General features: G+C 45.5%; 1 protein-coding gene across 1 annotated transcript in view; it reads right to left on the bottom strand.

The window, feature by feature from the left end:
- The window catches only part of ptprt (protein tyrosine phosphatase receptor type T), a 150,964-nt gene that overhangs the window by 36,400 nt on the left and 99,662 nt on the right, over positions 1–14,902 (bottom strand). The window contains exons 18-21 of the mRNA XM_079748435.1: positions 12,289–12,443; positions 8,085–8,165; positions 7,937–7,972; positions 272–364 (exon numbers count right to left, since the gene is read on the bottom strand). Coding sequence (XP_079604561.1) covers positions 272–364; positions 7,937–7,972; positions 8,085–8,165; positions 12,289–12,443 — 365 coding nt within the window. The remainder of the gene's footprint in view (positions 1–271; positions 365–7,936; positions 7,973–8,084; positions 8,166–12,288; positions 12,444–14,902) is intronic.

Here is a 14,902-nt window from a genome sequence, read left to right as displayed (position 1 = left end):
CACAACCTTGACTTGAATTAATATTGATTCACTGTGAGAAGAATAAAGAACACAGACAGGGCCGTGGTTTATTTACCTTGTGAATTATTTATTGTACCATCAATTGTGATTGATCAGGATGTTAGAAATAAATACAGTAGAATCACTACCCTAAGATAACCGCACACCGCACGGGCGCATGTGTCTGTGTGTGTGTGTGTGTGTGTGTGTGTGTGTGTGTGTGTGTGTGTGTGTGTGTGTGTGTGTGCGCGTGCGTGTGTGTTGATCGTACCACTCTGGTAGGAAATCTCCACAGACTCACAGCCTCCGTAGGGGAAACTCTGTAGGGTGAGTGAGGGCTGGGCGAGAGAGGGCTGACTGCTATCTGTAACAGAGATAGAGAGAGAGAGAGAGAGAGAGAGAGAGAGTGAGAGAGAGGAAAGAGAGAGACATGAATCTTGTAAAACTGTCATTATCTGTAGGGCAGTCTATTTACACATGCTCACAGACACACACACACACGCACACACACACACACACGCACACACACACACACACACGCACACACAGCATTACACCATAGTGAAACCTCTTCTTCACACTCACAATCTGTCACTACGATGACACCTTATGGGGCCTGAACTACAGCGCCAGCCTGCTATATGCTATCTGATTGGCTGACGACTCATTAGGCAACTAATTGAATTATCTCACATTGACTAGCGAGCATAGACAAGAGAGCCCTAATAGGATGGATCACTGGCCAATAGAAAGAAGACAGGAAGTAAGTATGGATGGCTGGAGGGAGGGATGGAGGGAGAGAGGGAGGGAGGGAGGGAGGGAGGGAGGGATGGAGGGAGGGAGGGAGGGAGGGAGGGAAGGAGGGATGGGTGGATGAATGGATGGTGGGAGGGAGGGATGGATGATGGAGAGATGGTTGGATGACCAGAGGTAGGGATGGGCGGATGGCTGATGGTAGAGGGAGGGAGGGTGATTGACAGATGTAAGTAAACACGCCACGCAAGCACTCTGTGCAAGAGTAAACCTCACTTTAGCCTTAGATAAATTAGGGTAAGCTACAACGAGGTTGGTTAAAGTGCAGCGTGTGTGTGGTGTGTGTCTGGTTGTGTGTTAGTGTGTCTGGATGGATGGGTGGGGGATTGATGTTTATGAACTGTTATCATGGACATGTTACTGATGGAGCCAGGAAGAGAATAATAAAGGTCCATCAGTAATGGTGAACTAAGGAGCCAATTAGTGGACCTTTCAGTGTAATCCTGACAGCTGTTTTTCCACATGTGAGACGAGGTTACAGCGTTTAGCTAAATGGCTTCTTAATTACCTCAGTTAACCATCATATCCCACAGGAGCAAAATAAACCTTAGATCTAAACTACTGAATCCTATGTGCTATGTATTACTATTCCTAGTAAGTCATTAAGCCGACCCTTGAATCCAAAGCCACGCATATTGAATTCAGATACAGTTCATCAAGGAGCAGGCAGGGGTAAGAAAATCTTGCTCAAGGGCGCCTGCAGGGTAAAGCTGAACCCACAGCCATTCAGCTGGGAGAGGAACACTATAACCCCTAGAGTCACAATCCTGACACTCCCAAACTGCCACCTGTCTGCCACCTAAACTACCAGATGATGTTACTATGACGAATGTGGTACACAGTATTCATGCAGGATGAATCCAAAAAGTACTTATACAGTGAGAATCACTGCAGGGTCGAAAACGGAGGAGAGATGATTGAGGAGAGGAGAGAAAAGATGAGCAGGAGAGGACAGTGTCTCTGTTGGAGGAACTTGAGCTTGTCACCCCTTTTTTATTCCCTTCTTCATCCTTTCTTCCCTCTCTCTATACCTTCCTTATCCTTTCTCTATAACTCTCTATTTGCTTTAACAAACGCTCTCCATTTTCAACAATTGTTTTACTCTCAAGTTTCTCCCTCTCTCTACTCTACTGAGGTCTCTCCTCATCCCTCCTTCCTTCCTTCCTGTCGCCATCCCTCTATTCTCTCCATCCTCCTGTCGGTGAGCCAGTGATCCTTACCCACCAACATCCTCCTTCTCCCCCTGTCCTGTCCCTTCCTTCTCCCCCTCTCCCCTCCCTTCTCCCCCTCCTCCCTACTCACCCTCTCCTCTCTCCCCATTACCCAGAAACATCCAACCTCTCATTCTCACCTACGCTCTCTCCCCCCTCACCCAAAAACATTGTCTTCTCCCGCTTTCTATTCCCCCTCTCCTCTCTCGCGTCTCCCCCTCTACTGTCCCTCTCCCTTCTCTTCTCCCTCTCTATTTCAACTCTCCTCTCTGTCCCTTCTCCACCTCCCCTCTCTCGCTCCCCCTCTCCACTAGTCGATTCATCTTCGTCTCTCTCTGCGCATGTATATATCTAGATGAAGATATACAGTATATATATATGACTATATATATATAATAAACTCATGTATTCTTAACAACTGTGCAGGGCTGTAGCAGAGGTTAATGATTCTACTGACCACAATGATTATTCTAGTAGTAGCCCGGCATATGTGCGTGCCAGCAGTAGCACTGTGCGTGTGCAAGCCCACGCACGTGCAATGGTGTCCGTGTGTGTGTCTGAGAGCACACCGTCTGGTGTATGTGTGCGTGTGTGTGTGAGGGAGCGGTGCGCTGTGCCTGTGTGTTATTAATAAGTGAGCTAAGCCTACCAAGGTCAGATATGGATCCCTCCATGCGTGAAATAGAGTCGTATATCTGCTCCACCATGGGACCCTCTGTGATGGAGACATCTCAATGCTAATGGACAGATTTATGAACCTCCTGTCTGGCTGAGTGTGTGTGTGTGAGCGTGCACAAGAGCATACATGTGGGTATAGGTGCGCCAACGTTAAAATAACTGAGGTTAAATTATGTCTGTGCCCATACGAGCGTGCTGGTGTGTTTTCTGCTGCTCTCGCGTGTGTGTGTGTGATTGTGCCCTTGTGTATGTGTGTGTGTGCATGTGGGCTACCTTGTGTATGTGGGTGTGTGCGTGTGAGCGCTCTTGTGTGTGTGCTCGTGTGTGTGCTCTTTTGTGTGCGTTTTGTGTGTTCCTCTAATATGTAAATGTGCAGGTCCTTCATGCTCAGTGGGGTGTTATATTAAGTTCCTGTGAGTGGCCTGAACTACATTAAGATTCCAGCACAGATGACCTGTTCCCAGTGGAAGTTTATCTATCACTGAGGGGTTCCCAACCCGAGGGGCGGGGGCCCCGTCGTGGCAGACACACCCTCTAGCAGGGGACTAGGAGGGGCTGTGGCTACCGGGGAGTTTGGAGGCAGGTGATCACGGTTCACTGCTGAATGGGTGTTTTTCGATCTATAAAAGGATAAGTAGCAGCTAACACTGCAAACACTTTCAAATGCTAATCGCTTTCCTGTACAGTCAGAGAGAGGATGGGAAAGGGGGAAAGAGGGAGCTAGGGAAAAAGAGGGGGGGGGGGGTAGAGAGAGAGAGAGAGAGAGAGAGAGAGAGAGAGAGAGAGATCTATTGGGACCGTAGGACAGAGCGCGAGAGAGACAGACAGAGACAGAAAGAGAGCGAGAGAGCACTAGATGGACGCTAATAGGAGAGCTATAAGAGCTCTTGGACGAATGAAGGTGACTGAGAGGTTGGTGGTCTAGACACTCAGTGGTTTACCTCATCTCACTCACACACACACACACAGACACACTCTTCAACACACATGTTTGTGTAAGCATGCGTGTGCACGTGTGTGTGTGTCTGTGTGTGTGTGTGTGTGTGTGTGTGTGTGTGTGTGTGTGTGTGTGAGTGTGTGTGTGTGTAAAAGTCTGTGCCACTACATATATCAGGCATATCATATCAAGGATACTACTAAATCGTCAAATAAATTCAGCTGACCAGATTGTACAGTGCTTAAAGGGAAGAAAGTAATCACTTCAACTGGAATGAAAATACACATAATAAAACCAAAGATGGCAGTTTTCAGGGTTATCTACTGTCTGCTATACATGTCCGATATACTCAGAAATGTAATAACTCTTTTAATTTAACTACAGAACATTCTGTCAGATATGTTGGCGAGGTAATTTAACTAAAGTGCATCCGGTCAGACATGTTGGGAAGGTATTTTAACTACAGTTCATCCTGTCAGACATGTTAGGGAGGTAATTTAACTAAGGTAAATCCGGTCAGACATGTTGAGGAGGTAAGATAACAACAATCTATCCCGTGAGACATGTTGGGGAGGTAATTTTACTTCTGTATAGCCAACAAATAAGTGTTTTCAGCACATTCTATACAGTTACATTTAACAAAAGTTATTGTAAAAGGACTAATACAGAGTACCAATTCAGTATTCTCGTGACTACAATGACCACCACATTATATCTGCATCATTTTGTCATCACTTTGTCCAGTAGTGCTTTGCAATGCATATTATCAGGTGACTTAATTTGTGTGCGTGTATGTGTGTGTGTGTGTGGGTGTGTGTGTGTGTGCGTGAATGTGTGTGTGTTGCTGTTTATGTTAATTAAGGTGAACCAGGCTCTCCTTCACTCTACCTGTCTCAGCAGAGTATGTGTGTGTGTGTGTGTGTGTGTGTGTGTGTGTGTGTGTGTGTGTGTGTGTGCCCTTGGGCGGGGGTTGGATGGAGAAGGACCTAGGCCAGTGACAGATCTCTGGTCTGTTTGACCCCTGACCCCTCCAGCCATTGATCTCAGCATGGGGTCGTGTTTGTACATGAAATGGAGCTTTCACTGATCTACTGGATTTACTGTCACGCCTGTGTGTGTGTGTGTGTGTGTGTATGCCGTATGCCAAACAGTTAACAAAGCTTCCTGAAAGACACAAATGCACATTCACAGAAACACACACACATGCACGCGCACACACACACACACACACACACACATACACACACACACACACACACACAAACACACACACACACACACACACACACACACCATTGGGCACAGTTAAGCCTTGCGTGGCTCTGCATACTAGATTTACCAAAGCCCTCTCCCTTTTCTTTCTATTCTCTCCGTCCCTCTCTCTTCCCATCCCTCCTTCATGATGATCAGACCGTTGAGTCAGCAGGCGAGCTAGGAAGCTAAGCAGTGTGAGTCCACCGCGCTACGCTAGCTGGTGTTAGCTCAGAGTCATGACTTTCTATCTTGTGTCTCGATGACTTTGACTTGCATGTTCCACTCAATTAAATCCTAATAATCTGACTAATCTGAACATAAACATAACCTCTACCTATCATAGGTCGATCTTTTACCAAACCAAACCCCTATCTAATCCTTATCTAATACCATAAATTTAACCAAACCAAATCAGGTTAACCCAAACAAACCATACACTTGACCGAATGAAAAGTTTCTTATCATATCACATATATCATATTTTTACTTCCATAAGAATTTCAACAATGTTTTCAAATCATAAATGATGTTACCTCAGCTGTCTTGATGGGATCTCCTTATGTTCCACAATATGCTGATTCTTTATAAACTCTGCTTTCAAAAGTGTTGTATAAGGTTCACCTCTAGTGAGTTTCATATTAAACCTATATGAAATACCTTAGGTGTTCAGAATCTCTCTCTACCACCCTCTCTTATTCTCTCTCTCTCTCTCTCTCTCTCTCATCCTCTCACCATATCACCCTCTCTCTTCCCTCGCTCTTATTCTCCCCAGCCCTCTCTCTCTCTCTCTGTACGTTATTGATTCCTCTCTCTCCGTGTCTTGCTGTGTCAGCCGGCTGAATGGATTGAGTGTGGGGTGCTCCCTAAATCAGCCCCCCGTGAAACGAGGATGATGATGCCGTGTTCCACGGCCAATTTACACATGTCTCACATCCACAAATTTACTGCCGGGATCGATGGGAGGGCTGCCGTGCTCAGCAGGCCGGGGGACACACTGACCCTTTCCTCTTCTTTAAGCCCCCCCCCCAACCCCCCCACAATTACTCCATTCCCTCTCCTGTCCGTCTGTCTAATTGTCTGTCTGTCCTCCTGCCTGTATCTCAGAGTGTAGTAGCGGTGTAGAGGAACAGTGTTCTGTAGCCGGCTATGTAAACGTAAACAATTATAAAAAAAATCCAGAAATTAAAAAAAAATAAAGAAATATACAGATAAGAGTAGCATAGCAGATTGTAGCTCTTTTAAGTAAACTGAATTTGCTCTTTCATAATTAATCTGATGTAATCTTATCTCTAAGAGCAGAAGTTTGTCGAAGTGCAGTAAACCATATTTTTCAGTGTAGCTAGCTGTAGGAGAGACAGTTCAGTAAACCATATTTTTCAGTGTATCCGGCTGTAAGAGACGAACGGTTTAGCAAACCGTGTTTCTCGCTGTAGCAAGCTGTAATAGACGAACGGTTTAGTAAAACGTATTTCTCAGTGTAGCTAGCCGTACGAGAGGAACGGTTTAATAAACCGTATTTCTCGCTATAGCAAGCAGTAATAGAGAACCAGATGTCAGGGCTGAGGTGTGACGCCTGGTGTGAAAGCATACAAATTGCTCATGGGCTCTTTGGCTTCCTGCACTGTCACGGTTTGATGTGTGCCACTCCGATGACGAATGACAGCAGGCCGCTGTCCAACGGTAGTGTTGCGGTGCATTCAGCATAAAATAAAAAGATACATCTCACCGCAAGCAGTTTAAAATATATAAATACAGGATGGCTGGGTGGCTCATTCTGCTGTTTGCGCAAACCACACAGGTTAAATGCCTTGCAGCGGTCGCAGGTTCGATTCCCACCTGTAGTCCTTAGATATATGTATTACCCAACCTCCTTCAACCAACCTCTGTCCCTATACGCTGTCATGACAACAAAGCTTATAAAGTGTGAAAGGATGACAACAGTTTAAATATTTATGCCCTTAGCAGACGTATGTTGGGTGATTTTAACTGAACTCTATGCTCCTTCCTTTGTGTGTTGCTCCGGGAAATACTGAGCTCAGCACTTTGTGAACTCTGCGTGATATAAACCTCCTTGAAACCAATGGCCTTATTACTACATTTAACCATAGGAGTTCAGTTGCTCTCGCTCCCCTCTCCCTCTCTCTCTCTCTATTGCTCTCTCTCTCAACCAAATGAAATAAAGCTTAATTGGCATTTAAACAAAAAAAATAAACGTGTTGCTAAAGCATGGAAATATAAATGTGTAAAGAAATTAGTAGACAGTGCATAAAACAAGTTTGTATAAATTATATTTCTCTCTCTCTCTGTCAGACAATCACACTCACATTCTCTCCATCTCTCTCTCTCTTCCTATTGCTGCCTCTCCTACTCTCCATCTCTCTCCATCACTCTGTTTTCCTCCTTATCTTTCTGCCTGTGTCTCTCTCTCTCTCTCCGTCTGTCTGTCTCTCTCTCCCTCTGTCAGTCTCCCTGGCAGTCCACATGCTCTTTGAGTCTATATCAGGAGTTTGGCTCGGTGACATCAGAGTAAAACGACAATTAACCCCCTGCCAGAGAGGGAGGCGTGTGTGTGTGTGTGTGTGTGTGTGTGTGTGTGTGTATGTGTGTGTGTGTGTGTGATAAAAATGCTATACTGTAAAAGTGCCACCCTTTCATTCTCTGTTTAATCCTCTCTGTCGCTCACACACACACGCACGCACACACACACACACACACACACGCACATGCACATGCATTCACACACACACACACACACACACACACACACACACACACACACACACACACACACTTGTCATTGCTTGGCAGAGCTCAAAGCCTGTACACTTGGCAGTGAACAGGTCAATCTGGAGAACAGAAGGAGAGCGAGAGAGCGTGAGAGCGAGAGAGCGAGAGAGCGAGATAGCGAGCGAGCGAGATAGAGAACTAAAGAGGGAGAAAAAGAAAGCAAGGGACTCAAAGATAATTTTGACATTTAAATTTGCACATGGAGATATATGTTTGTGTGTGTGTGTGCATGTGCGTGTGCGTGTTTGTGTTTTACCTATTGAAGCTGTGGCCGGAACAGGTTCTTTGGATACTGTAGGAAAAATCACTGGAATCAATCATGATCAACTTTTAAAACATAAACATGTGTGTGTGTGTGTGTGTGAGGGGGTGTGTGTGTGTGTGTGTGTGTGTGTTTACTGTACCTGAATAGTAGGAGTTAACAAGGGATTTGCTCTGAAGAGTCTTTCCTCCCTGAACTGAGAAGGAGCAGGGAGAGGGGGAGGCTGGGGAGGAGGAGAAGAGGAGTAGACAGAGGGAAGAAGGAGGGGAAGAGGAGTAGATGATATGGGGGGGAGGAGAGGATTAGAGAAGAAAAGGAGAGGAGGAGAGAAGGTGAATGATGAGGAGTGAAGGGGATGGAGAAAAGAAGGGGGTAGTGATGGGGAGGACGAGAGCGGGCGAGAGAGGGCAGAGGAGGAGGAGGAGAGGGGAGTAGAAGAGGTTAACTACACTCAAAACATCAATCATAAAACAGGACACACTATAACACAATAACATACTGGGAGATCAATATTGTCCATTAAACAGCAGAAAGAACAATCTAGATAAACTAATGGCCGCATCAATGGCAACGTATCGACCCTCTCTCTGCTGCGCTCTAAACAGAGAGTGGTTCTGAACGCTACATACCCTCAATGTCATCCCACGACAACAATGGACTGCCTGACTCTGAACAATACACATGGTTTAACATTCCAGCAAGAGGAGAGGAGGAGAGGAGCAGGGAAGAGGAGAGAAGGAGAGGAGCAGGGAAGAGGAAGAGGAGGGGGAGTGGTAAGGGGAGGAGAGGGGAGAGGAGAGGAGGAGAGGGAAGAGAGAAGAAGAGTAGCAGGGATATAGAAGAGAAGAAAATGGAAAAGGTTTGGATAGAGAGCAAGGAGCATAATATAAGAGAGGAGCAGATAGTGGGGGAGAGGGGTGAAAGGAGCGGGAGGATGGAGGGAGGAGAGGGGTAGAGGGGAAAAGAAACAGTTTAGAATAATTAAATTAAACAATGAAGAGTTGGGCGCAAACATAAATCATGGCTGATGAATGTGCTTTAACATCAGGTCCTGCTCCCAACACAGTGACTGATCACTTCCTCAACCCAGTAGATGCATCTCCATGTCTCCCTCCATCCATCTCTCCCTCGCTCGTTATCTCCCTCTCCCTCTCTCCCTCATCCATCTCTCCCCCCCCTCTCTCTCTCTGCCTCCATCCACCTCTAGCTCTCTTGTTATGTCTCTCTTTCTCTTCTTATATATCTCTCTCCACCCTTCTCTTCCTCTCTTAATAGCTCACCCACTTTAGCTCTACCTCTCTCTCTATCACTCTCTCTCCATTTATCTATACCTCTCTCGATTTTTCGTTCCATACCAACACGTTGACTCCCACACACATTGACACACACACACACACACACACACACCAGCTAATCTGGGAGGTATATTTAAGTAAATGATGTGTAAAGCGCACATGCGCGCACACACACACACATATGGTTTATTATTTGAGTTAATCCTGTTCTCTCATCCTTCCCAGTAAGCTACACGTGTCTCTAACCTGAAGATCAGTCTCTATTCACTTCCAAATTAATCCACTTATTTACACACACTGAGGAGTGTGAGTGTGTTTCAGTATGTGTGTGTGTGTGTGTGTGTGTGTGTGTGTGTATCTGTTTGTGTCTGCATGTGTAATGTATGCATAATAGTTACAGCACTGCCAGCTCATCTATATGTGTGCAAGAAAGATTGTGGGTATAAGCGAATGTACCCCTCTCTCTCTCTCTCTCTCTCTCTCTCTCTCTCTCTCTCTCTCTCTCTCTCTCTCTCTCTCTCTCTCTCTCTCTCTCTCTCTCTCTCTCAATTTATCACTCTCTCGTCGTCTGTCTAATTTCTCTAGCTCTCTTCTTATTTCTCTCTCTCCCTCGTCTTATCCATCCCTCTCTCTCCCCCTATCTCGCCTCTAATACCTGAAGAAGAGACGGGAGCTCTCGCCCTCTATCGACTCCTTTGTTCTGTCACTCTTCATTCACCTCTCCGTTCTTCCAGAAATTAGAGAATAAACTCGCCCTCCTCTTCTTCTCATTTCCCTTCCTCTTTCTTCCTTCATTTGTCTCTCTACTCGTCTTCTCCACACTTCTCTCGTATGTTCCTTTCCTTGTGCCCTTTATCCTTCCTCCCCCCTCTTTCTATCCTCTCAACACATCTCCTGCTAATCTCCTTCCGTCCCTTTTGTTTCTCCATCTCTCCTCTTTCCTATCCTCCTTCTTTTCTTGTTATATCCTTCTCTCCTCTGCCCTCTCTCTCTCCTGGTCCCTATCTCCTAATTTTCCCCTAACACCTTGACGGACTCAAACAGAGCAGCTCATCTCTGCCGTTTGATGCATAGCCATGCTAAATGTGAGCCAGGAGAAGGCTAGCCAGGCTAGGCTAATCTAAATCAGGATGATGCTAGCCCCTACTATTCTAATGTCAGCCAGGATGAGGCAAGCATCACAATGCTTATGTGAACCAGGAAAAGGCTAGAAAAACTGCGATGCTAATTTGAGCCGGGAAGAGGCTAGCAATGCTATGCTAATGTCAGCCAGGATATTTGCTAGCCATCACTATGCTAATATGAGCAAGGATGATGCTAGCCACCCCTAGGCTAATCTAGACTGCATGCTAGTAACGCAATGCTAATGTGAGCCAGGATGATGCTAGCCGCTGCTATTTAAATGTGAGCCAGGATAAGGCTAGCCACACTATGCTAATGTGAGCCAGGGTGATGCTGAGCTCTGGGTCGCTGGCACTCCTCGAAAATGTGCTTTGGCAGCAATGTCCTGTGAAGAGATGTGTCTGCTCGGTGAGAATGCAATAACACAAAAAGGTTATTTGCCCTGTGAGGCTTTGTCCACAAAAATATTACTTTTACTACGTGTCAGCGTATTTCTGTCTCATTAGGTATGAACCTTGCTATATCACCGTGTGTGTGGATGTGTGTGTGTGTGTGTGTGTGTGTGTGTGTGTGTGTGTGTGTTTGTGTGTTTGTGTGTGATTGTGTGTTAGTTTGTGTGTGTTGGTGTGTGTGTGTGTGGGCAGGCATGTATCTGTTTAGTATGTCAGTCAGGTGATTATATAAGATTGGTTGTCTGTTCTATGCCTTGTGATCTAGAAATAATGTGCATGATAGTAAGTGTGTTTACGTGTGTGCCTGTCTGTGTGCCTGCGCTTGTGTGTGTCTGAGGATTAGATAGACAATATCTTGACAGACAATACAGAAGAGAGAGGCAAAGATGTACAGAAGGAGGGAGGGACAGATGGACACATCGTTAAGGGAGATTTAGCAAATGCTGGAAATAAAACGTTAAACTGAAGAGATCGCTGCATACTGCAGAGTAAGGGTGAACTGACTGCAATTTTAAAAAAAAGACAAGAAGCGATTAAAATGCAACAATTCCCCTGTTCAACTGCAGTGTTCCCACTCTGAGATTCATTCTGCATGCAGAGATAAATAATTAGCTGTTTCTCCAGGGTTACCATCACCAAAACACAGAACATCACCGCTAGTCAGAGATGAGGTTTGGAGTCTATACTGTGTACGGCCAGGAAAGAGGGGGGGAGGAGGAGGGAGGAGGAGGGAGAAGGAGCGGGGAGAGAGGGGACAATTATGGCCGACAGTAGCTTGGCACTCAGTTTCTCTGTGGCTACTCGGCTCGCAGCAGCTAAAACGGTCCCAAAGGCCAGGCTGACATTTCTAACAGAATGCTCCCCTTCTGAGGGACTGGCTAATTACCCTGGATGCCAGCACGTGCACTCCGGAGTGCATAGGCTGGCTCGTGGTGTGGTGTAGGATCCTGCGGCCACGTGCACTGCTATACCACACTCATGCACTTTTCCGCTACACATGCACTCCAACACGACACCTAGAACCCGACGCTACACATGGGGGAACTTTGCAGAATGTGCAGGTGTGTTTGTGTATGGATGTGTACACAAAGTCGGTCGTACACATTCATACAAATTCTTTGAATGCAGGCCAACAACCAGATAGATTGTTGCCAACAATCTGATAGATTGTTGGCCTGCTTATCAAATAAATGTAGATATACACCTATAGATATACATGATTGAGCCATGATATAAGACTTACCCAGATCCCAAAACCATACCAAAATAACCTCAAGGGTCAGGGATCAGGATCTGGCTTGGGCTTAGGGTTAAGGTAGGGAGGAAGGGTAAGGGTTATGGATGAGGGGTTAGCAATAAGGAGTTGAGATCTGACTCCAAGACATTGAGGTCCTGGCTGGAGGTGGAGAGGGTTAAGGTAGGGAGGAAAGGTTAGGGTTGTGTGTGAGGGGTTAGGGGTTAGGAGTTAAGGTCTTACTGAAGCCGTTGAGGTCCTGGCTGGAGGTGGAGAAGGGGTCATCCTTGCGTAACGTGCTGACCTTGGTGGTGCTCTTATCGGCCGTGGAGACGGGCTCCATCTCCCTCTGCTGGGTGGAGCTACTGGCCGTCTCCTTCTGCTTCTTAGCCAGCTTACTGGTTCACACACACACATACACAGGTTAATACATATTGTATGTACACACTTACACACATCCTTCTGCTGGTTCTGACACACACATAAAACAGGTTCAAACATATAGCTTCTTCTGCTTCTTAGACAGCTTACTGGTTTGCACACACATACAAAGACCTTCACAAACATACACACTCTTTAACTTTTAAATGCGGGCCGACTTTGGCAGTACATATTACTACAGTACTGGGTCTAAACGATCAATCCTGCCTTGCTGTCGGCTCGGTGGTATACACTAGGCGAACGGGAACCTGTGAGAGTCAACAGGTGATTCTACTGTCTTATTATCCGTGCAATCTCTGAAAACTCACAAAAATCCCGCGGGAACACGTCCACTCACGTAGGAGGGAATAAGGCCCACAAGATATATTTGTATAATAGCAGCTGAATTTTCCGCACCTCTCTAATAAACAGCGCAGTCATTTCTAATGAGTCTAATGTTCAAAGGGACTTGCAATGCTTGCATAAAAGTTATGCAGCAGTTGAAGCCATTTGAAATTACAGGGAATAAAAATTGGCAACTGATGTCAAATTGTCAACATTTGTATCCAGATATCCGTTAAGATAATCCTTCCCATTGGCTGTTTCCGCTGTGATGGCCGATTTCAGTCTCAGTGCCCCCGCAATACGCAAGTAGTTTGCGCCAATAGTTTGCGATAAGATCAAACCGGTTTGACAAAATCTTTGCCATACCGATTCCACGGGGTGCCGGGAAAATCGTTTCTCTTGAGAGCCTCCCTACTGCAGGACAATCAGAGCCGAATTCACCCTGCCCTGCCCCCCTTCGACTGAGTCTGCTGAGTAAGCCAGCTGATGAAATGGCAGGTTTGACGCCCAGTGCGTAAGAGCCTTCAGCCAGCTTACTGCTCACAGGACACTCAAGTTAACACACACTCGCACACACAAAAAACATACATACAAACGTAAACCAGCACACGCACAGGTAATAACACACACGAAAACAAAACAGAGAACAAAAACACAGACAGAGAGATGTATAAGGATAAAATACAACAGACAGCCCACTGGATTTGGGAGGAAGCACAATATTAGGATGTGACCATTGGAACACAGAGAAGCCACTGCAGCAGCTGAAGAACCCCACAGAAACATCTTCACATCCTCGTGATGTTGAAGCAGGTTTTGCCTCTTGAACCAGTTGGTTTAATATCACTGAAGGATATCCTTGTCTTCGCTCAGAGGAATGATGAATCTAACCAAGGAAAAGCTGCTATTGTTCATTGGTAATGTCAAATAAAAGAACAACTAGCTATTTATTTTCCTTTCTCTCTCCTTCTGTCTGTCTCGCTTAGACACACACACACATACACACACACACACACACACACACACACACACACACATATTATTTGATAGTGGGGGACATTACCACATGCTGTACAAATTTGACAGGATAACAGTAGATCCCAATACGTCCCAAACACACACAGCTGTTTAAACACGGTCTATTGGACCATTAGATAGTAAGGTTGTAATGTAGTAGTGTGCTTGATTCCCCCTGATAATGATAATATATACAAATTGAATGATTGATTATTGCATTACATTATTTGAAGAAGACATTTTAAGTAAATGTATTAAACCCCATTACCATTTTCTGAACTTTCACCTGACCTTCAGCTGGATGCCGTTTCAAAAGAGGCTACCCCAGAGAAAGTGACGTAATGTTTACTATCGAAGCCTGTATTGCAAAAACCTCCTAGATGGTTCCTTCTAGAATGGGTCCCAGCCTGATCTGTTGAGGCTGATCCAGATTAATGAAGGCGTCCCTCATGGCAGTCTACCTTTTCTCTGATGTTTGCCTTGGTGAGCATTTCAAAGGCTCGTCATAAGAATTATATCAAGTTGAATTCGGTTCTTTCAGATACAATTTCATGTACTTTGTCATCTACCTGCGATCTGACCTCAGAAACCAATTGTTGTACATTAACAGTAAATCCAGAATGGCCGAATATAATTATAAAAACGTTACACCTGATTTCCTTAACAATAGCATGCAACTGTCGAAGTGTTCGAAGATTAGATGTGTGTAAGTGTTGGTTTATATAAAAATATGTGTAGATTAAAAAAATGTGTAAGTGAATAATTTGGTTTTTAAAACAGTTTAAATGTGATTTGTCAGTCAGCCAACACTTCACTATCTTACCCCCAAAACCTGTGATCCAGAGGCAGTTTGTCTGTCCCTTCCAATTGTCTAATAGAGGTCTAAAGAGGCCCAAGAGAAAGATAGAGGGGGAAACAAAGACAGAGAGCCAGAGAGAAAAGGACAGGGGTGGAAAACATTTCTAAAATAATTTCTCTTCCATCAAACTCGGACTCATCCGTCCAGGGTTGAGGGAGGGTCCCCTGGGAGCCCAGGCCTGGGGGGACGGCTCGGTGGGGGATCGGGGGGAGGTGA

Source organism: Pollachius pollachius, assembly GCF_949987615.1.
Source record: "Pollachius pollachius genome assembly, chromosome: 12".
NCBI classification, from domain to species: domain Eukaryota; kingdom Metazoa; phylum Chordata; class Actinopteri; order Gadiformes; family Gadidae; genus Pollachius; species Pollachius pollachius.
Note: the sequence above shows the minus strand (reverse complement) of the source record. Positions and strands in the feature narration are given on the sequence as shown.